Below are 23163 nucleotides of genomic sequence, written 5' to 3' on the forward strand. Positions count from 1 at the left end.
TTTTTGCCTTGTAAGCAACTGATACCACAAACAGAAGTAGGAAACAGCTGTAATTTCAACCTATCTCAGCAAAGAACACAGCTGATTGTGCAACTGACAGTCAGGAAGATGTAGAAATCTCCATCAGGGAAGAGAGCATGACAAGCTAGAGTCTGGGGCTCAAAGCTTCTGCTTTGGCACTGACATGAAATTCCTATTCTGTCTTTCAGAACTGCTTTAGAAGGCTCCAGTCCCCTTGGTTGAACTGAATCTGCTGTACATACAGAGTTGTGCTCCAGCTTATACCTGGTAGAAGAAGGAACAAGCAAGTAGGAAGGAAAGAACTTTAAAACTAAAATAATAAAAACCTATTAGCAAATTCAACAATAACAGACAGTAAAACAGTGGCTATTAAATAGTTCTAATCTAGTCCCATTAACATCAACTCAAATCACATGCTTGTTTCCATTGTTTACAAGGTGTGAGCTATGAGAATAATAACCAGGGTTAAAACGAATTAACTAACACATAATAAAACCAGCCATGGTATTACCTAGAGATTTTCTTAGCCGTTATTTTTGTAAAGTCCAGCTCCGACGGAGAGATGCCACCTTCTACTACAAGATCACTAATGATGTCAGTAACACCACTCAGACCAGTAATTTGCAGGGGATCTTCCAAAGAGCTTAGGGGAAAAAAAATGTTACTAATTTAAAGTAGAACATGCCTATAAGAACAACAAGCTAAAATATTTCCTTTTATGCTTAAAATTATAATATTCAGGCTGTTTTACCAGAAGTCTTTGGACTGGATTTTCTTCCCCCTACATGTCACTGTGTTAGTGCACATAAGCAATACCTAGATAATGTGCGTAGATGCACTGTCTTTTTAAAGTTACCAGCCATCACCTTAGCTTTGCTGTCATCATGTACACTTTACTCAAATCTACAGCTCCCCACTGTGAATGGGACAGAATGAGTGAGACCTGAGTATGTCAGGGGTACTGCAGCAAAGAAGGCTTTGAATAAACCACAGAGGAATATGGCCCCATCCAGAGCTGAACTGCCTGAGCATCACTGGGGTGTGTGAATGTGGCTGGCCCAGAGGAGGCTGAACCTGGCAGTCCAGAAGCACCCACAGGGTTTGTACTGTTGCCCATGCTGAGGATAAGGCTGTGGGATGCTACCAGTTTCAGGAACCCCAACTCTTAATGACCTTCTGAGCAAGAAACAGTGAGAGAACAGTTTTACCTAAATTCTGCCCATTTCTTTCCTCTTTTAGTCAGTTGCTCTCAATAAAAAACATATATCATGTAGTTTATGATTACAAGCTACAGTTGCTTCAAGTTACTGCTTAATGCAAAAAACACCATCTGCTGAAGATTACTGCCTCACACCCATCCAACAAGATTATATAATCATTCCACAATCTGCTTCAGTCACAAGCAGTTTCACTTAAAATACTTCAAAAATAAACAAATCCATTCGGTTTACTGCTATGCTTCAAGCAAAATAATCAAGGTAACTGGGTAATTAAGCAGAATGACCAGGAAGAAAGGGAAGCCAGCCACTGTTCTCTACTGTACAACTGGATCCAGAAGACTAACAGCAGTTAACAGTAAAAAATATGTATGATAGACCATTTTACTTAATGTGTAAGATCATTTCAGTTTTGAAATCTTCAGTCTGCTGCTTTACACTGTTCATATGGCAAGACTTCAAAAACTTTCTAGTGATGGCTAGCCTCAGTAGACAATTATTAGCGGCAGTTACATGTAATTGTTCAGGAACAGTGCTTTGCAAATAGGAAAAATAACAAATGCACATAGACAACAGCAGCATCAACATTAACAGCTGTTACTTGCAACTAGAAAGCAACTTTGAATGCTTCTGCTGTTTTTGTATGAAGTAAATCTAACACGCACTACTGAAGTCAGAGTAAATGCCTGAAATTAACTAATAAACAGGCTTCCATTCAGTCTGAAAATGAATGCCTACGTGACAGTTCCACCTTGACAGTCACCTTTTGTTATAAGTTTAAAGTAAACAAAATTTTCAACAAAACCTATGTCCAAATACATACCTATCACACAGATCTTCACATACATGAAAGCCTGAAAGAGAAACAGCCTTTGTTAACAAAAGCCTTGCACTTGTACACAGACTAGTAATAAACATGTTAAACAGCCTGCACGATAAAATACAGAAATATATCAACCTGAATATGTTGACATTAAAAATAAATGAGTACTGTACACAGGCTTAATGACCTGTGAGAGAGCAAGTCATCAACTGTCATGTTAAGACAGAATCTTCACATTAACAGCTCCCTGACTGACATGGATAGTTTTGCTAGGAAGACGAAATCACTGTTGTCTTCTGCCATGATCAAACTAAGCTTAACAGTTCCAACTAGACAGCGTTGTATTGAACGTTAACAATTGCCAGTCACTTGAAGAAGCCAGACTACAAACTCCTGGAATTCAGGAAATGGAGCTAAAGGGCATTATGGATGTCAACTACAGTTTTCTTAGCTTGCAAGTAACAAGTTCATACTTAAAGAGAAAACTGTAGGGATGTTACTGTTCATAACATTTATCTGGGTGTGCATGCCATCTGAAATTCACTTCTGCTGTATGCAGATGTAAGAACCATGTTTTAACACCTTTTACGATAGATAGCAAGAAATGTGACTGTCAAAGTGTATGTCACTGTGACAAACAAAGTGTATGTCATTTTCAGAAGCTTGAATGCAAGCAATGCAGGCAATATGCAGATAAAATAAGACACTCTACGTTTTTAAATACAGGCAACAGGTGTGATTTTTCTTCTTCCTTTTAATGCTACTGCAGTCTTCATAATTGCAATAAGCAATTTACTGTCAGTTTCCAAAATGACATGAGGCCACATAAATGTTTTAGGACACAGCCAGTAGTTACCATATAATGATAAAAACCAATTTATTTGCTGATGTCAGTTGGATTTAACTGAGATCTTACGTCTCTAGAACACAGGAGGATGACAGAGAAGATAAAGAGAGCTTTGGGAAGAAGCTGAGAGTGTTCTGGGCACTGTGCCTGTTTATATTCACATACACTTACTAAATAATTACAAACCAGCACAGTGATGGAGTTCAGAAATGAAGTTATACATTTTCTTTCAATGGTGAATTTGAGTGCAGGTATAATTCACTGCTGATCTGTTTTCAAAGCTTAGTGATGCTGTTCCATCATTAACATATAAACTTATTATCAATGCACATCCATGAAGCCACTCAATAATCCAGTCTAGAAGACTGACAACTGACTTTTATGAGCTCACTAATATTACATAACATTCTGTATAACAGCAAAGAGGAAGTGTTACACCAGGAAGAAAAGGTTTATTTATTTTTAAAAGGAGAAAAAGGGGGAAAGTATTAAAGCATTAAAATCATTTAAGATTATACCAGAAGATGACTTTATGCCATTGGGAAAGTTAGAAGCAGAGGCTGCAGAGGCAGGAGAGGACACTTCCAATGTAGTATAACTGGGTACAGGATATTCCAAGTTTAAACGATCCTTTTCATCATCTGTAATATCTTCAACAATCAGGCCCCTCAAATAATGTTCTGATTCCATGAAAAAATAATACAGTAATTAGTGTAGATTAATAAAAAAAAGCCCACAACGCAAAAACTATCATTCATACATATTTGTTAGCAGCGTATTTAGTTTATCTGTCGAACCTAGAACAACCTGAACCTAGGTGAGATGTGCCTTGCTATGAAAGGGCAACACCAGAGTGTGCTGTATGTATCAGTCCTGTACATGTGAACTAAAGGACGAAAGTATGAGTTGTTCTGTGAGAGGCTAATCAACATCATAAGTATTGTCTTACACAGACAGCCATGATTTGGGTCTACACTTGCCTTCGTATTAACTTTGTAAGTAGATTAGACTATGTTTTGGTATGAATGTAAAAGGGACCTGAAGTATGTACCCCAGCATGTTCCTTCTTGGCACAGTCCAGTAGCTATAACTAAATAAGCACTACATAATCAACTGTTATATAAACAGTAAGTTATTCAATACATCAGCTCTAGCAAACAGGTAAGCTGATGTAAGATTTTAATAAAGCCACCAGATATTACAACTAAATAGCCATGAAAGATGTATGAAAAAAGGTTTTTTATATACACAGTGAACACTGGGAACAAATTTAATATCCTTTTATGTCAGCAAGCAAAGCAGTCATAAGCACCATGTTTTGATTTTATGATACAACAGAAATACATACTATCATCTTCAAAATCCTATACCCAAGTCCTGCATTGTGGTTTTGGAAAAGATCAAAGTATACAGGTATTTACAAATGCATTTTTGTTGAAGCAGTACATGTAACGTTCAGGTTTTCTACCTTTTGATTTTGTTTCTCTCTCATACTTTTGATTGTTGGTGCATATTTCAGTAACACCTTTTGGGACTGCATTAAACTTCAGTGGTAATTAAAAGTTAGTGAAGTTTAATATACAATTGCAAGTTTACTATCCTTCTGTTAACTGAATACATACCATCATCAATGGTTCTGTCATCTTCAGAAAATGAAGGACGAGTACCAAGGTCTGAATTAGCAGCCATTTCAAAATCTTCTATTATTTTCACTAGCTATAAATGAAACCCAAAACCTAAGTAATGATACATTCTCTTCAAGGTATTTCTGAGACTTACATCACAAATATTCATGAAATATTCATGAAAAGTTTTCTTTAAATACATTTTCCTCCTCTTATAAACATTTTAATGGAGTATCCTTATTCAAAACAAAGAAAATATCTCAAGAATCAAAGTAGCTCAAGTAGATTTATCTAAAGAGTTCACTCTTCTGGACTTATTCTGAGAAAAATATGTATGAACTGTATTATTCTTGTGAACAGTTTTACTCCTATTGATCACATTATTTTTATTTTTTAAAATAGCTGAAATTTTCCACTACCTCTTATCTAAAAACCATAGAAATAAAAATATTTCCATATTCTTCGTAAGTCAGGAGTTTCCTGAACTTTAAAACTAGAAAGTGAAAACTAAAACCAACCAGATTATCAGAATCATGTTCAGTAAAATGTCTCAAAGGCCTGGTCTCAAATTTTATTTCTAATACATGAGAAATTGTTATAAATGGAATGACCAACTGGTATGCACTGAAATAAAGGAAAAAAATGAAAATGGATTTCAGAATTTAGCTAGATATCCAGAAGAAGTTTTAAAACCAAATGCAGTGAAATGCTGAAACAAAGAAAGGATATGTAAAGATTTTTCTTCACTACAGGCTCTCAAAAATCTGGCTGTATAATCACATTGATGAAGGATGTAAACTGATTAAATAATCCACCTTAGTGTAATAACTGTGTGTAGGCAACACAATGAGGTTCTTACATTTCTGTGAATATACGCAAGGACAGGCAATGGACACTACTAGTTTGAATGATTATGGAAGAAGTAGATGCTGTGAAATTACACAGTGCTACTGCATTTATTCTGTATTAAGCCAGGTCTCCAGGAACTGGAAAATTACTTAAATTTTTGTGATGTGCAAGATAAAATTTTTTTTACTAGCTGGGTAAAATCAGCATCTACTGGCTCAGTCTTGAATTAGTTACTCCCAGTTTGCTCTAAACTTAATACAAAAGTCAAAGTAACGTGAAAAAATAATTGCCAGCATTCCCCATTTCACATACACCTATAGTCAGCCACACCTGAAGTTTTGGGCAAATTAAACTAGATGTAGTTTTAAGAGGTCAGCCTCTTGAACATTTTTGCCTTTTATTGTTATCTCTGTCATGACCTATAAAATAGTAATTCCTGAATTATACTTAAGATCATCTGAATGCAGTATGTCCAAAATGCAGTTTATTTCTATGTTTAGCTTTATAAATATGTTAAAAATGCAAATATCTTATGAAATAAATATGAACTGGTTCCAGAAATAGTCACATTAATAGTCTGAAGAGGAGTAACTGCAGAAATCTTTGCCAAAAAGGTGTCCTGCTCAGCCTGAACTTTTTGTGCTATTTCGTTTTAGCAGTTATAGAAAAATTAAATGGATTCTGCCCATTCACTGAGAACATCACCACTCTGGCCAGCATTTGATCCATTTTAAGTAACCATGTCAGCTAACAGATGCATGTGAAAGAAGTGTATGTTATTCTCAATCTCTCAATATATACTAAGCAGATTTGAAAATACATCATTCCTAAACATAAATTTTGTCTTCAGCGTAAAGAAGTTACAAAACAAATAGTTTCAGACACAACAATTAGCAGTCAGAACTCACCAGTTTGGTATTTCTGAAATCCTCCTCCATATTTTCTGTTATGTTCTGTAGAGTCTGTAACCGCATGTACATTTCCTGCTGCTTTGTGGAAAAGTAATTTTTGCCAATTACTTTGGACGGAAGCCCTGAAGAAGGAGTAGTTCTGTCATCTTGATGTACTACGTTCCAGGTTACACTATCTCTAGCAGAAGGCAACTTCTTATCTTCCTTTTGCACTGGGCTTGACACATTTTTCAGATCATCTTGAAATAAAAAAAGAGCGCACCAACATTATTAAATAAACTTCAGAACTGTAAATACTGCAAGTAATTAGGCATAGCTGTGCTGTACATTGCTGTATGCTTTAGGAGGCAGGAACTGTCACAAAGGAAGTCAAATGTATAAAAGTAAAAAAGCACGATGTGAGTTGGGGAAAGGCTGCAGGTTTTCTGTGGGAGTTAAGAGTATGACAACAAAAGTGTATAACTTTTTTATCTGATTTAAAAATGAAATTATTTACCTTTCTTTTGAAGTGCCTTGGGTGGAACTGCATTAATAACAGAGGCTGCCCCATGAAGTTTTTCAGTAGATGGAATTTCAAACTGCTCATTCTGCTGTGCAGTAGCTATCTCTTCTGCAGACTCAGGTATCATGGGCAAATTGTTAAGGATATCCTTGTCTTCAGTGTCAATCACACTGATATATTCATGTTCACTCTAAACAAGAACAAAGTTATGAAGAAATACAGGATGCGTTTTGTATACATTGTTTACAGTACATTGGTAATCATTTTCTGTGTTTACCTCTTGCCACTTTGAGTTGAAAGTCTTTTTGTTTTGGACACAAAATAACTACCTTCTTCCCTACAGTATTATACAATGACTCATACAGATATAAAGAACCCAAATTTGTGAGGTAAGACAGAACAGTATACTTAAAATGTATTTTAACTCTATGTACATTGGACCACTAACCAAACCAGATGCATCTGACAGAAAGGATGGTAAGGGTGTCTCATTCACTTCAGCGGGTAGTCTCAGGTTTAAATACATATCTGGGGGTAGTATCTCAGGGGCAGTAGTTGATTCTATGAGAAAAAAATAGCAGCATTATATTTACAGTAAAAGCCATGAAACCTCAGACAAACTATTTGGAAACAGGTCTGCATTCTCTAAATAAGAAAAGCTCTGATTAGCATCTCTTTTTAAAAATAAGACAATGTAGCTTAATAAGATACTTGAATATTTGCTTCTAGCAATAAATTATTAAATTATTTTTCATGTTGGTGATTAATTAGCAGAAAAATACTCAAAGGATCAAAATCAAAGCAACATGCTGCTATCTAAATTGCTATTCATTTCCAATTCCCTCCCAAATAGGTTAGAAAAAAATCTGCATCTTTACTTGATCCAAATGATACTACTCAGCTAGAAAGACCTCTAATAAACTATCTGCAAAGAAGTCGTCTGATGTAGTAAAATACTTGTCCACATGGAAAAACACTGTTGAATTTTAAAAGAAAGGAAAAAATAATATGCTCACTTGGTACCACAGGGAAAAATCTTAGTACTGAATTCTACATAGCACAATTTATCAAGGAGAGGGGAGAAAATCAAAACCCAAATAAATCTTTAGTCCAAAATCAGTTACCTTCTATTTTTTGTTCTACAAACTGACCCAAAAGATGAGTGATTGGGAATAAAATTCCTACTTGATACTGGAACACTGTCATGTGGCATACAGATATTACACAACTTAGCAGGTCCATGGAACAACCATACAATTAGTCGAGCTACTACAGCTCTATTTCATGTGGAGCTGTGATCTGTCTAAACATCCCACTGGTTGATTTATCTGGTCTACATAACACCAACCCCACAAGATTAAGCAGCACTAAAACCAAGCTAAAATCCACACTTCTACACTCCTCATCCAGGAATACAAAAGCATAGGTACAATTCACCATGAAAAATTGCTGCCAAAATTTTCACATAGTATTATTTCACATTTGGCCTCAAGAAGGAAAATGAACTAGCATCTTCTTACCTATACCCTGCATTAAGCTACCCATGGACAAAAAACATGTTAAAAATGTATTATTTTTATTGACTTCCTGAACAAAAAATGAAGTTGAGAAAGACTTAAGCCACACCTGACACAGGAATAGACATGACTGATTCATTTTTTTGAACTTCAGAAACCTCATTTCCAGCACTGATTCCAACATCCTGATATGAATTGAGCGCTTGACAGGAAAAAAAACACAAAACCAAAACTCATTAATTTAAGGAAAGACACCGATGAATATGTTATCTGAATCTTATGTTTCTGATTTCCCAACTTACAGTCAAAGAAAAATTGGGGTAAGAGGCAAGAAAATTTCAGTCACATGTGAAATGTTGTCTAAAATACATTTAAAAAAAGTCAAGCTAAGTTAAAAGGAGCTTTCAGAAAAAAAGCCACTGCAGAACTTACTCTTACATAATTGCATCAGTAATACTTTTTTTTTTTTGTAATTAACTAATATTTTATAATTCGTATTCCAGTATCTTCTGGTTTAATACTTTTTGAAACAAAAAGTTACAGTGAATAAAGATGTTATTCTCTTTAAAAACTTACTCCATTTCGGAAACTGACCCAATATCACAATTAACAAGAAGCAATACCAGAAATAGTTGGTTACTGTAGGTCACATAGGTAGCCCTTACCTGGGTGAGTATTTGTACTTGCATCTTGAGTTTCTGCTGTTTTTTTTTCTGTGGAAGCCACATAATGTACATCTGCTGAAGTAGTAATTGCTTCCCCCATTGTGTCTAAAATACGATAACACACAATAGGTGTCTACAAATAATGCAAGAATTAGAAACCTATGAAACCAATTATATTAAGTCAAAACTAAGGGCTCCAACAGATTTATCGATTTATCTCTGCATTTCTGACACATTAAATTTTAAACCTTTCTCTAAGCATACTTCATGAATGATTTCAAGAAAAGTTTCTACTACCTGCTTTATGTGAGTATACAACTGTACTGAAACTTACAATGTTATACTGAACTAATATCAAGGCTCAGTTTAGACATGTCATTTTTAAATTCAAAAATCTATTTCATATTTTAAAAGGAGGGAAATATTTATAACATGTGTACCTTTACTTATTGAAGTTTCTGTAGAGCTTTGCAAGCCAGTATTTCTCTAAGGCCAAAGTTCAGAGAATGGACTGTGTATTTTGTCCTTGGATAGGACTAAATATTGTGCTGAATTAACATGCTAGAAAGAGGCATACCTTTCTATATGCATGGTCTTCATTTGCAATCTAGAAATACTGTAAACATTAATTTTCTTTTAAAAGAGCCTTAAATTTCATTAAATTGTACTATGGAGGCAAGTAAAATCGGAATAATACCTTTTAAAAACAGATTTAGAATTTGAAAGCATTGTTTACAGCATTCTTCTGATGAATCACATAAGCAGAAACCACTGTGAACCACAGTTACTGAAATTCACTGAATATACTGTTATTTCATGAAATACATTGTTCATAAACAAATACAAGATTACAACTTATTTTTCAGAAAAATTAAATACTTCTATAATTATCAGGAAAATTATTTTGTTTATAGATAATTAATATAGGATCTTAGATTTGTCTGCATCTCTCTCTCTACATCAATCCCCTAAAAACTGACTATCCCCCAGAAAGACTGAGTATCTGTTGCACATTCTGAAAGGTCTTCGTAATTTTCTGGGGAAAGGTCCCATAAACCATTATGCTGTATTGCCCACAGATTACACAATTTGAGTTTTTAAACCTATTGATGACTATAGCATTTTCCTTTGAAATCTAACAAGCTTCTGTTCCTTGATTTATTTTATTTAAGCACTCAAAGCATTAAAAAGACTTGTACTTGCCCACTGAAATGAAAAAACGATCCTGAAGGGAAGATACAGATTTTCCTTGTTGATCCTAATATAAGGAGAAAAAGAATTAGCTTTAAAAATAGTTCCAATGACAATTAAAGGCTTTCTTGATGCTGTTAAATTTTCTGATATGCCTCCTCTGAGTAACAATTTGGGAAAAAAAAAGAAAAATCACTGTAATATACTTTTCTTACCCCCTTTTTAAATTCTTCTGATCCATTCCAACTTAGTGGAACTACTACGTAACATACTTTCCGATAGGTACCTCGGGGTGATTTGCAGTAAAACAAATTCCTCACTCTTCTTTGACTATATGCTCTCTCTGCTGTACCATAAGTAACATCTCCCAGGTTTGCTGAGGCACTCCAGCTGCTGTACTGTACACGGAAGTCTCAAAGAAGGTATGGTATGGACCAGAAACAGAGCCTGCTGATAGCTTTAAGTCTGGTGGTGTTCCAGCTTGAAATCTGGTACTTGTAAGAATAACCCCCAAGTATGTTAAAGATATCAAAAAGGCCTAGGCAAACAAACAGCAGAAGTGCATCAAGCAAAATCCAGCCCAATGAAGAGCTTCTCTTCTCAGTTTCTTGGCTGAGACAAAAATGAGACCGTGTGCTCCTCATCCTCTCTCATATTGTCATCACCTATCCTCATGTGAAAACAATAATGCCTGGGTCATTTGTCCTAGCTTCACTGTCAGGCTAATTTATTTTTTTTTTAATGCAATTAGTGTTTGTGCATATATTTCTTTATATTTCTTTTAAAACTACATACAGACAGATATCCTATCAAAACAGACAAGTTTGTGTCCCAGGAAAGACAAAAGCAACCTTAAAATACTTTCTAAAAATAAGTCTTGTTTACAGGAAATGCCATGTATATGAATGAAAGACATATATTGTTTCTAGGCTAGAGCCTGGAGAAGATTTACCCAATCATTTTGGTTTACAATTTCCTACTTCCTTGTTTCTTGTTAATACTTCAGTGAATAAAGGCAAAGAATAAAACGTTCTTCTATACCTCAGTCCCTGATTCAACAACCATCACTGTATCTCTAATACTGACGTTGGTGTCATCTGGACAGAAGGACACACTTGATTTCTTCTTTTCCTCCTTCTCTTTCATTTGTTTCTTATCACGCCTCTTTTGCCTGTCAACATAGTAATTACAAATAAAAAATAAGAACTGCACCAAAATAATAAAAATACCTATTATTGTTTTCTATGAAATCTTACCTATTAAGAAATAAATGTGAAAAAGATAAACACAACTTCTGCATACATCAGTTCAAAGCACTATTTTTGCCTATCAGAAATCTACATAAAAATGCTGTAAGAACTCACAAAAACACTTATCAACCGAAATCTGTAAATTGTCTAATAAGCTATTTATATCAAATATTACAAACTGTGTAACATTGCATATCTATATTTTGTGCATAATAATCATTGCTACATAAAACGCCTGTAAGAAGTGCTCCATCAAGAAACAAACCTCTGTTATTGTTGAAACTTTCCAATTAACTATTTCACTTTAAAAGTTGCAAATTTTCTTTAATATCAGATAAATAATACAACTGTACCTTCAAGTACTTCAGCTGATAATATCAAAACAGGTATTCTAAACTTCAGCAGCAGTTACTTATGTATTATTTCTCACCTTAAGTGTGAAAAACTCAAGAGTCTGTGTTTCCAACTGCCAGAGTTAAAAGCATAGTGATTGGAAGCAAGTGTTCTGTTCCAGATGCAGCAATGCCATTAACTCTTCCATGGAAAACACAGATCTGTGAAACGTCAGGAATCTATCAATATTATATGAGCACTGAACAAAGATATATATACAACTTAGACTGTTTAACTGCTTGTGTAATACAATAACTGTGTTGGGTTTCTGTGTGTGGCAGGGTGTTTTGGTCATGGGGGAGGGGGCTACGGTGGTGGACCCCTCTGAGAAGCTGCTTGAAGCTCCCCCAGCTCCAAGTCAGACCCATCTCTGGCAAAGACCAAGCCAATTAGTGATGGTGGCTGCACATCTGTGATAAGATGGGAACTTGGAAGGAGTAGGAGTTGTGAGGAGGAATTGCACGGAGGACACCTATGCAAACACCGAGGACGGTGCAAGAAAAGAGGAGGAAGGGGGGGGATGCGGGCCAAAACAGAGACCCCCTGCAGCCCGTGGTGAGAGGGCAGGCTGTGCCCTGCAGCCCACGGAGGTCACCGGTGGAGCAGATGCCCACCTGCAGCCCGTGGAGGACCCCGCGCCGGAGCAGGTGGCTGCACCTGAAGAAGGACGGGACTCTGAGGGGAGCCCCAACTGCTGTAGTTTGATGCTGGGAGGACTGCAACATGCGGGAGCAACCCAAGCCAGAGCAGCTCGGGAAGTCTGCAACCCATGGGAAGGACTCATGTCAGAGAAAGTTCATGGAGGACTGCCTCCCCTGAGACCCCACACTGGAGCAGGGGAAGAATGTGAGGAGTCCTCCCCCTGAGGAGGAAGGAGAGGCAGGACTGACCACAACCCCCAATTCCCTGCCCCCTGCACCACTGGGGGTAGGAGCTAGAGAAATTGGGAGCCTAAGAAGGAAAGGGTATGGGAAGGTGTTTTGAAGATGTGGTGACACTTCTTACCATCCTACTCTATTAAGTATTGTTGTTAGTGTTTGAATGCTGTTACCTTCCCCTAATGGATTTGTCTTTTGCCCATGACCATAATGGGTGACTCACCCCTTCTTTAACTCGATTCTCAAGCCTTTTGCTTTATTTCCTCCTTCCCATTCCTGAGGGGGAAGGGGTGCGCAGCCGCCCTCTGGGCTCAAACCATGACATTAACAAAGAATAAATCAAATTTCAAAAGTAATGAATAACATACCTAACAAAACAAAATAAAACATCCCTTCGGCAGGAATTTTGCCAATCACTGTCTGGATTCAGAAACAGAGCCTGTACCATGAATTATATTGAAAAAGTGTAATCCCTTCCTTCTTGAAGAGTACTTCAACCAGTGACAATATGCAGTGCAGTAGTCTATTAAGATACTGTGTAAGCAGCAAGGCATTTCATAGAAGGTATGTAGCAAATAGCTGGGTAATAACAAGATTTTAAATCACTGACACTGGTATGAAAAACATTTCTGCATGAATCTTTACCCTATGAGCCTGGTAACAGCAACAACCCCTTCATGCCCTAATGCTATACTTGTCCTGCTGCATCTTCAATAATATTTGCCATCAAGATTACATCCAACCCCCACTTTATTTGAAGCTGCTGTAAAAACTCCCACTGATTTCAAAGCTAGAAGGTATAAGTTACCAGTAAATCTTTCAAAATGAAGACCAACTTTAAAAGTCTAGCTTGCCTTTTTCTATTACTCTGCACTTGTCTTAGTTTGAATGGTTCAACATCAGTTTTCAGTAACTGGATAGGTTCAGTTTGGTCTTGTCCAAAGGAAGTACCGGATACAGTATGATGCTGGTGGCATTGCTCAAATGCAATAAGATCTTGAAGTGGAGTGAGTTTTGGTGCCTGAAAAGTATTCAGAGAGAGAAAAAAGCAAAAATGAAACACCAGTGCAGAAGCAGAGAGGGGAACCCCAGGTAGATTCGATTAAAAGAGCAGGTCCAGTTTGAATTTCAGTTAAATAAACACAACTGCTGTAGCAATTTGTAGAGAAAGAAAACGTATTATTAACAGCATCAGACCTGAATCTCAGCTCACATGTACATGGGTAAACTATTTTCTAAAACTAAACTAAAATATATGCATTTTCTCCACAGAATGTAATTCACTAGTATTTGCATTTATATGTAGTCAATGATGAAGGTAGGAACTGTGCACTGTAGACAGGGACTGAAGAAGGACCTTTCAGTGAAAAAGATTTCCATTCTTTCCAACTAGAATGCGCAAGCATTTGAGTCCATCAGAACAACACTTTTCGAAACATCAGGTTTGCAACATCCAGAAGATAAGGTTTTCTTACCAAGCCTTTCAGCATTCCATTTCTGCCCTTACAAAAGAGGATTTCTTATTGCACTGATATTAAATTTAATTTAAATTTCTGTAAAAACAGAACTATTTTTTACCATATAAATATTAACCAGTATTTCAGATAGTAAATTTCTTACATTCATTATTAATGGACTGTGGTGTTGATGAACTATGGAATGTGGAATTAATCTAATGTCATTAAAAACATTTCCAAGCTTGCAGCCTGCCTCATATTGACATGCCAATAAGAAGGTACTTTAGTTTCAGATCCCTTCTGTTAGCTGTGCTTAACACTTCCATGTTTCATAGTCTGGAAACATAAACTTATTTTTGATGAATAAGAAACCATGAAACTGAAAAAACCCTAGAACTTAGAAAAATATATTATTTAAATCCAGTACCTTCTTTTTTTGAGATAAATCAGCACGGAGTAGTGATATTCCTATGTGCTGCAGTGTTCCTCTGCAGTCAGCCTCTTTTATTGCAGGTTTAACAGGTATTAAAGTAGTAGTGATGGGCTGCCTTACAACTGGTGGAACTTTAGGCACTGGGTTAAGTTTCAATAGTGGAATACCAGACAGGTTCTGAGTGATCAGTGCTTTGTCCATATTCACATTTGCAGAGAACTGCTGCTCAGGTGAAACTTCTTGCTGTCCTTCACGCTGATCTAGATTCAGGAGTTTGAGAGGTCCCTTATGCACTGCTTCTGCCCATGTTTTCTCTTCCTCATGCATTTGCCTTGGGATCTCACAGTCATATGTATTCATGTTCAAATCATCTTTTGACTTACTCTTTCCTGGTGCGTACGATGACTGATGGTTCCATAAGGGATCTGATGAACCCCAAGCTACTCGTGGTACTGGCGGTGGTCTAGCAAAAGTTGATGACACTTCTATTGGATGTAAAAATGCTGGTTTGAAATGATAACCTGATTTAAGCTTAAGCAACGGAAATCCTTTTGAGTAATTCAGGCTTTTTTCAATAGGGATAAGCTTTGGTGTTTTCTGGATGTCTGCAGAAGGAGCTAGGAGATGAAGTGATTTAGTAGGTGCTGAAGAATGCAAATCTTGAGATGGTATCATAAATCCTGTTCCTGTGCTGTGGCTTTCTAATAGGTTAAAAGAAACATTCACATCCAGATGATTCTAAATCAGAAAAGCAAACAAAAGAGCATTTAAATATATGCCAAAATAGCAACCACGTTCTAAATATGCACAAAATGGTATCTTTTTTGTCTACAGCAAAAACATTTCCTAATTTAACAGGACAGATAACATAACAGATATACAGAACAGTCTTCATAAACGACACTGTGATATACCTACTTTTATATGGCCATTGCTGCTTTCATCTCTTAAACTATTCCTTGGTTGAAAATCAGAGCTCTTTTGTCCTGGTTTTCCTTTATCTTCTTGAGTGGGCAGTTGTGTTTTCAGAGAGGCATTGCCTTCAGCAGTGTGTGCAGGCTGGCTTCCTTCCAGGTGAACAGGTTGATGCTGTTGCAAAATGTGTTGCACATTTGGCAGGTTGGCAAAGGATGACTGCACTATTTGCATTAAACTCATGAAATTGATTTGCTGTAGCTGGATACACACATAAAAAGTTAACAGTGTAAACAACTTTAACAGGAATCTTAACAAAAATTCTATGTCTAGTCTATGTTGTAACTGTTCATTATCCTGTTAATAAAGGTGACAAAATAAACAATATCCCAAAGTTTCAATAACAATTTATTTCTATGATTACTTATTGTACTAGGCTTTCTTTTCAGATACATCAAATACCTGCCACAGACAGGTTATTCTAAAGCATGACAAATGCCTTCATGTTTTTTGTGGTTTGATTAAATATAAGGTCACATAAAATTGTCTCAATGTACTAAGAAAAATGAAATCCTAGTATAGCTTCAAAGTTATTACAGATTCAGAATTTTTCCTAATCTATACTATTAGAGCACACTGAGTTATGTGAACTAAAACACACTCAAATTTTTATTGCCATATTAAATTTTTATTGCCATATTACTCATTTTCTTGAGTCAAAAGCAAGAGTTGTCTAAAATGCTTTCACAGTGGTTTACACAGAACTAGAGATCTCTTTCAAAAGCAACCACAGGCAGAATACCTTTAAAAGTAATCATCTCCATTGTTTTAAATAACACAGTTTGTACTGTGAACACTATTTTCAATAATGAGATGCTCTCACCTGAACTAACTTAAACATTTCATCTTGGAGCATCTGCCTGACAGTTTCTGATGTGTTCTGTTTCTCTTCTGTAGGGACTTCTTCCTTGACTTCTTGCTTCTTTGCACAAATGGAAGTATTGGAGGCAACACTTGACGTAGCTGACATAACTGTCTGAGAAGGCTGACTATCACTTGGAGAAATCTCTGTATTACTTAAGAAGGAAAAGAACAAAACTATGAAACACATTCATAGTTCGGAACACCTATGTGAGATTGTCTTAAAATCAATCCATAAAATTTTACAGATATCTTCATTTTTCTAAAGCACAATTAATTTGTAAGAACAAGTTAATAATTAACACTGCACAATCTTCATTGGAGAGTATGTATGACATCCTTTTCCTAACACTTCCTAATATGAATGAAAAACAGTAATAAAGATTTAAGTTCTACTTGATTTTTCAGTCACAAGGGTATCTGAAATGTTATCTTCACTAAAGATACAGGCAGAAAACACCTGGACAGAAAGAGGGCCTGGTTAGTCATAAAACGAATCAGCTGAAAATGGAGAAGGACATTATTAGCTGAAATAAGAGAGACGGCAGTTGTTTGCTTTCACACTTTATATACTATAAAACTCAACAACAAAATGTCAGATCAGAATTAAAGTAACATGTACCAGATGATACAACATGCAGAATTTTCTCACAGAAATAATTAGATCTTTTAGTAGCTAGAGACTATCAAGTAGATGAAGTCCTTAAATGAAGAAGAGACAGGTAGGATTTACATTGAGCAATGAAGAAACTGAAGGGCTTTACCTACATCAACAGAAATTGATGCAAAAGACATTTCTCTGTTTAAGAAAAATGCTGACATTGCTATGGGTACAGGCATTCGTGGGAGGATTTTTCACAAATGAACAGGATGACCCCCAAGGATGTGAAGAAATAGAAGCATAAAGCAATGGCTAGTAATACTGAAAAGGTTTTGGATATATAATAGTTGTGAAGGGGCACAAGAAATCTTTTGGAAGACAATTAGAATGTGTAACTATGGCCCAAAACACTCCAAGTTTGAGAAAAGGTTTGTTTTTTTTTTTTTTAAAGTTGCCATGAAAATCTCAGGAAGGAAATGAGATTAGAGATGCATGAAGATGGAATCCAGAGGGATGCATAGTTTTCATCTTCCTCTAAACTGAAAAAACTCCTAGAGAACTGTTCTAGAAGCGAAAGCTCTAGATTGACACCCAACCTCTTTTCCCAGTTTCAACATTCTCCTTGTTTATATAAATATTATGTCTATCTAGCAACTGCTGCAGGACATATACATTTTAATATTTTTATAAAAATATCAATCAGTTTATAATGTTATTGTTCAGGTGTTTTATGTAAAAATGTATTTTCTATAATAATATTATATAATTATAATGATTCTGTCTGGAACCAGAAAACAAAAGTACCACTTCTCTTGAAATCTGGTAGCTCTGAATTATGCTTGATTCACGTGGTATTCTGGACAGCATGGAACACTATGATCCTCAAGGTTTCAGGGAAGGCTACTCTGTACTACAGTTTGCAGGTACACATATAATACACCTGCAAATATTTTGTCATCAAATCTACACATTGTGTTACTTCAGACTGAAAATTTAAAAGGGATAGACCATTTTTTATTACATAAAGCATTACAGGTTGATCTTACCTGGGAACTTCTGCGTCTTGTTCTAAAGAGAATGAGTGAGAGGTGGTGCTAGTAACAACCTCAGTCATGCTATAAAGAAAGAAAGAATTAGTATTGTAAACACTATAATAATTTGTTATGCTGTTTATTTTCATCTTATATATGCATGTGTGTATACATAATCTCCTGGAAACATATTTTAATTAGTATGCGATTAAATACCTGCAAGCCATCTGATCAGAGCTGATCACCTGCATTGCTTTAATTACTGCATTACACTGCAATCTGAGCCAGCAAATATTGACATTCATGCTTTGTCTCCCTAGCAATTAGAAACTGACTCAAACAAAAGCACTGAAAAGGTTCTGTCTATTCAACACAAACAGCAGGCAAAAAAGAGGTTGATAGGAGTTGACAAAAGAGGAGAAAATACAATTTAAGCAATACTGTTAATATCATTACAATCTCCATTCCTTAAAAAGCCAGTATCATAATAAATCCCTGAGGAACATCTTTTGTGTAGTTATTGTTTCTTTCAGAACAAAACCATATCAGTTTAAAATAGGAGAGGATTCCTTCTGACACAAGCCATTTGAAAGTTTTTCACAGGAATACATAGGAATATTTATATGCTATCACAGTTAGTAAGATTTTCTAAATATTAAGATACTCAGACAATGTGTATCAGAGGAAAAGTTCTCATTACTAAATTTGGCGGATTCAGGAAAAAAGCTAACTGAAACAGTAACAACAGGTCAATATTTTTCTGTCATTAAAACAAATGAAAAAATCTCCTCAAACCAAGACTCCTCACGGTAAATTAATATAATATCTAAACATGGGGTTCAAAGTTTCTTCCCTTGAAAAACTGGAGAAATGAAACTGAGCACTAATCTATTCTAACAGATGATGTGACAATCAGGTTTATGGACTGTTTCTATGATTTTATATAAAATATCTCTACGTCTATAAGATAATGTAAAACACAACACTTATACAAAACTTAAGAAATGTTCTTCATTATGATTTTGTTAAATACCTCTGTCCCTCTTTCAGGAGCTAACAGGTTTATTGTCCATATCCCTTTTTATCTCACCTTCTGCTTTTTAGTCACCAATCTCTCTTACTTCTACGTTGTGTAACAAATTAACTGTTAAAATTTCCTAGAATAACAGCTCTCCACCTCTGTTTAGCCTGAAGATGCTCCTCTTATTTCAGGTGTGAAGAAGAAATTGCGCATCTGAAAGTTTTTTGCAGTTATTCTCCATCCTTTCCGCAGATAGAAAATACACCTTCCCAAAACCAATATAATCCACCCTGTACTTTGTCTGTGTGAAACAGAGGATGACTGATTTTGTTTCAAATTGTGAGTTTGTTGCTATAAACAAGAGGAAGAACCCACTGAGACTTCACTGGAAACCATAATTAACAAAACTGCTTTAGATTTTTAAGGAAAGTTAAAAGATAAATTAAATCAACACCAAAAAAAAAATCCCGTCTCTCACACTTTCTGTTCAGCCATTCCTTCCTTTGTTTCTTCCACCTCTTGATCTTCCTGGGGACTATCTACATCTGAAATGGAGATCTGCTGTAACAGAAAAAGATGTATCTGAACTTGTAAATTTTATATCCCACTTCTGCTGCAAGAAAGTATTATTTTACTAGCCTAAGGCAAACATACTTCTAATTAATCAGCCACCTGAAAAAAACTCACTGAAAAATAATCAAAATTACATACTTATCAGAGGACAGCTACAGATCAGAAACAAGAAGATATCCTAATGGCTCATCTGAGCATTCTTCTTTTTAAGTCATTACTATGAGATTTTATTTTCAAATTCATCTCCATATATTACCCTGGAAATACAGTCTGCTAATCTTGAATCCCCTAGGTAAAGATGAAAATGTGGAAATAACCCTATTATATGCAAATTATCTACAGACTAAGAAACTGAAACAAATGCAGGATTTTACACATGCCACAGATTCACTATAGTAAAATGCACTGTAGAATCCAAGACTACAATATATTTAATCCCATTAACAGCACTGAATCTGGAGTACTACAGGCAAGTAAACTGATCACATTGCAATTCACATTTCAGTATAATAGCCCTTAGCCAACTTCAAAGAAAGCAGACTTATGACCAAAAATGGTACATGAAAAAACAAGGCTTGTTTACAGATTTGAGTCTTCAGACAGGAGCAAAATAAACATCTTTATATATTTAAAACCAAGCAAGTGGTAGATTCTTTACTTAATCACCCTGTGAACTTCAGAGACAGCACACATTTTTAAAGAACAAAAAGTGAATACAGCTTCTTAGTATAACAAAAAAACATGAAAATCTGGTCTATTAACCAGAAGACCATCGTTTGTTTTCAAATTCACATGCTTTTTTATAGATGTGTGCCTATGTAATTTTATGTATTTGTATGTAGTGTTATACATTATACAGGTTTAATGTAATTTTTGTAATTATATATGTAGGCACGTACACATTCAATTTTACAAATAATGAATCTGTTTGCAATAGTGCTTACAGCAGATCTCACTTTACCACTGCTTAATTATTTGTGACTTTTATTATTAACAGGGAAAAAAAGTCACCAATCCTAAATGCTTTAAGCCCTCAATTTCTTAAGTATACTGAGGAATTCAGAGTATTTTAAAAACAGTATTCATAATAATTTGATGCTTCTATGCAAGATGGTGACTTGCCTTTCCTCTTCGATGTTCTACAGATTTGATCTTGACAGAGCCATCAGAGCTCTTTGGAGTTTCATATGGCTCCTCAAAGAACTCTATAAAATAAACACAATTACTCTAAATCAGAAAACTACATGACATATAGCACTGTTATGCGATTTCTGTCAGCTGGTCACATGAGTCCACTTTTTCCACAGCAAGAAGAAAGGGTTGGAGAGATGTCTCAGCAAATTCAAAATCTGTGTTATTACTAGTGATGATGCATGCACTTGAAGAGAAGAAAAAAAAAGAGCCTATTTTCATGGTAGGAATGTGACAAACTTAACCTATACATAGTCAGCTCTTACAGTTTTAAAATCATCTTACAGATTTGCATGAATATTTTTAGAATGAAAAGAAATGAGGGGATGAAATATGCTAATATTTCTATAGCAGAAAGTTACCTAAGTGAAAAATTGATCAGAAAATCTTTAGAAAGCAATCATATAACATTTAGTTATAATACAAAACAGATACAATAATAATTTCAGCAGAACAATGAACAATTTATTTCCATTTTTTGATTAAATAACAGAGGGACATATAATCCTATTCAGACAAAATTCCTACTGTTTATATGTCAGACCATAGTAAAAGAATATACCATAAAAACAAACCTTCTCTTTGTGATGTTACATCTAACTCCTCCTGAACAAATGGTCTCACTTCACCAAGTTCTCCAGTCATATGAGGTAGAGAGTCAGTTCCATGATTAATTTCCTTATCAGAATATTTTGAGTTTGTAGACATTCTGGTAATTTGAATTACAAAAGGTAATTAACAATAGAAATAATAGAAGTATCTGATTAAGTATACTGTTTCAGACTGCAGGCTAGTGCAGAATTGCAAAATAAACACTGCTGTGATATAATCTATGTTCATACAAATTTCCTCTCTGAATTTCACTTACACCAGGATTAATAATATTTTTTGGTATAGCTGTGATATTTTAGTGATATTAATGGTACAGTCTTTCAGATGGGCTCTTTCCAGAAAAATATAGCCAACACATATGATCTACCAAAAATGGAAGGCATAAACTGTACCATGATTTCAAAATCATCTCGTTAAGATTACAATTACCACCTTCACAGAAACCTCCTTTATTTAAAAAAAAAAAAAAATTGCCAGAGAAGACACACAATATTGTCTCAGAATACTAATACCAAAAGATCTTTTGTTTCTTTATTGCAGCAGCAGATCAAGAGAAATGTCACAAAGGACTTCAGGTTAAGGAATCTCCATCTTCAGAACTGTCTAAGGTATTAACAAATAAAATATGTACTCTCTTTTTCATCTATTTTTCTGACATGCACAGATATGAACATAGCTAGATTACAGGGGAAAATAAACTAACATTGTAAACTCTCATCTCCACAAAGAAAATTACACTAAAGAGAGTGAAAGTTATCTGATTTTTTTCAGAAAACCATAATATCAGAAATCTAGATTCCATTTCCACATCACTAAATTTATAAACAACTACTTACAATTCACTTCATATACAACAGCTACATTGTTTTCTACCTAAAGGTACATGTGATAATATTTAATCTGCCTCAGACAGCTGTAAACAAAATGCATGAGTTGGACTTTGCACTCAAAATTAAACATGTATACAACATGCAATAACAGTAGAACTCTGCATACTGACATGGTGCTTGGCTGAGGAATTATGAGCAGATAAGACTTCTTAGGTTAAAAAAAATAATTACCCAAAACTAGTTTCAAAAAGATCACCATAGGGCTGCACACTCTGGACATCAAGAGGAGGACTGTTCAGTATGGAAGAGCCTTTCTCCATACTACTTCCTTTCTCTGTCCTAGACTGGGCTTCCGATAGAGATGCAAATTCTTTCCGATACTGATTATCTGGACTCTATTAATAATAATAATCATAATGAAAGTTCACTAGTTAAAAAAAAAGATAGCTGATACTTTAAAAAAAAGAAACCACAAATTCATCTAGTATGTTTATGTTTATATCCTTTTCTCTATGACAGAGCTGAGAAATTCTCAATTTATAGTTGGCTGTGGAACTCGAGTTTTGCCCCTTTTTGCTTTAAGGCAATCAATGGTCCTCTGAATTATCCAAAGAAAACATAAAATAAGACAGATTTGTCAGCATCAATTTTCAAAGATGCTACGTGACAATTAAATATACTCTATATAAAGATATATGGTAAGATTTGGCATTCACCACACGTAATACAAAACTCTGAAATTATCACTGATGACAGTATGAGAGTCAAAAAGCCTTATATAACCATGCTATTAGATGCAAAACTTCGACAGTAAGTTTTACATAAAATACAGGTGGCACTTGTCAGAAAACACAAACCAAAACCAAGATAAAAATCTCTTTTGATCTGG

The 23163-nt window shown here is 35.3% G+C and overlaps 1 protein-coding gene across 2 annotated transcripts in view; it reads right to left on the reverse strand.

The window, feature by feature from the left end:
- Positions 1-23163, reverse strand: part of CPLANE1 (ciliogenesis and planar polarity effector complex subunit 1) — a 59077-nt gene that overhangs the window by 8073 nt on the left and 27841 nt on the right. For both annotated transcript variants that reach the window (XM_074932304.1, XM_074932305.1), the window contains exons 27-46: positions 22506-22669; positions 21408-21541; positions 20764-20846; positions 19547-19626; positions 18063-18131; positions 16378-16570; positions 15498-15755; positions 14574-15317; positions 13544-13710; positions 11210-11339; positions 10181-10235; positions 8978-9082; positions 8422-8514; positions 7244-7356; positions 6790-6985; positions 6291-6532; positions 4531-4624; positions 3427-3588; positions 2062-2092; positions 533-664 (exon numbers count right to left, since the gene is read on the reverse strand). In XM_074932304.1, the coding sequence (XP_074788405.1) occupies positions 533-664; positions 2062-2092; positions 3427-3588; positions 4531-4624; positions 6291-6532; positions 6790-6985; positions 7244-7356; positions 8422-8514; positions 8978-9082; positions 10181-10235; positions 11210-11339; positions 13544-13710; positions 14574-15317; positions 15498-15755; positions 16378-16570; positions 18063-18131; positions 19547-19626; positions 20764-20846; positions 21408-21541; positions 22506-22669 (3245 nt within the window). The remainder of the gene's footprint in view (positions 1-532; positions 665-2061; positions 2093-3426; positions 3589-4530; positions 4625-6290; positions 6533-6789; positions 6986-7243; positions 7357-8421; positions 8515-8977; positions 9083-10180; positions 10236-11209; positions 11340-13543; positions 13711-14573; positions 15318-15497; positions 15756-16377; positions 16571-18062; positions 18132-19546; positions 19627-20763; positions 20847-21407; positions 21542-22505; positions 22670-23163) is intronic.

Source organism: Athene noctua, chromosome Z (assembly GCF_965140245.1).
Source record: "Athene noctua chromosome Z, bAthNoc1.hap1.1, whole genome shotgun sequence".
NCBI classification, from domain to species: domain Eukaryota; kingdom Metazoa; phylum Chordata; class Aves; order Strigiformes; family Strigidae; genus Athene; species Athene noctua.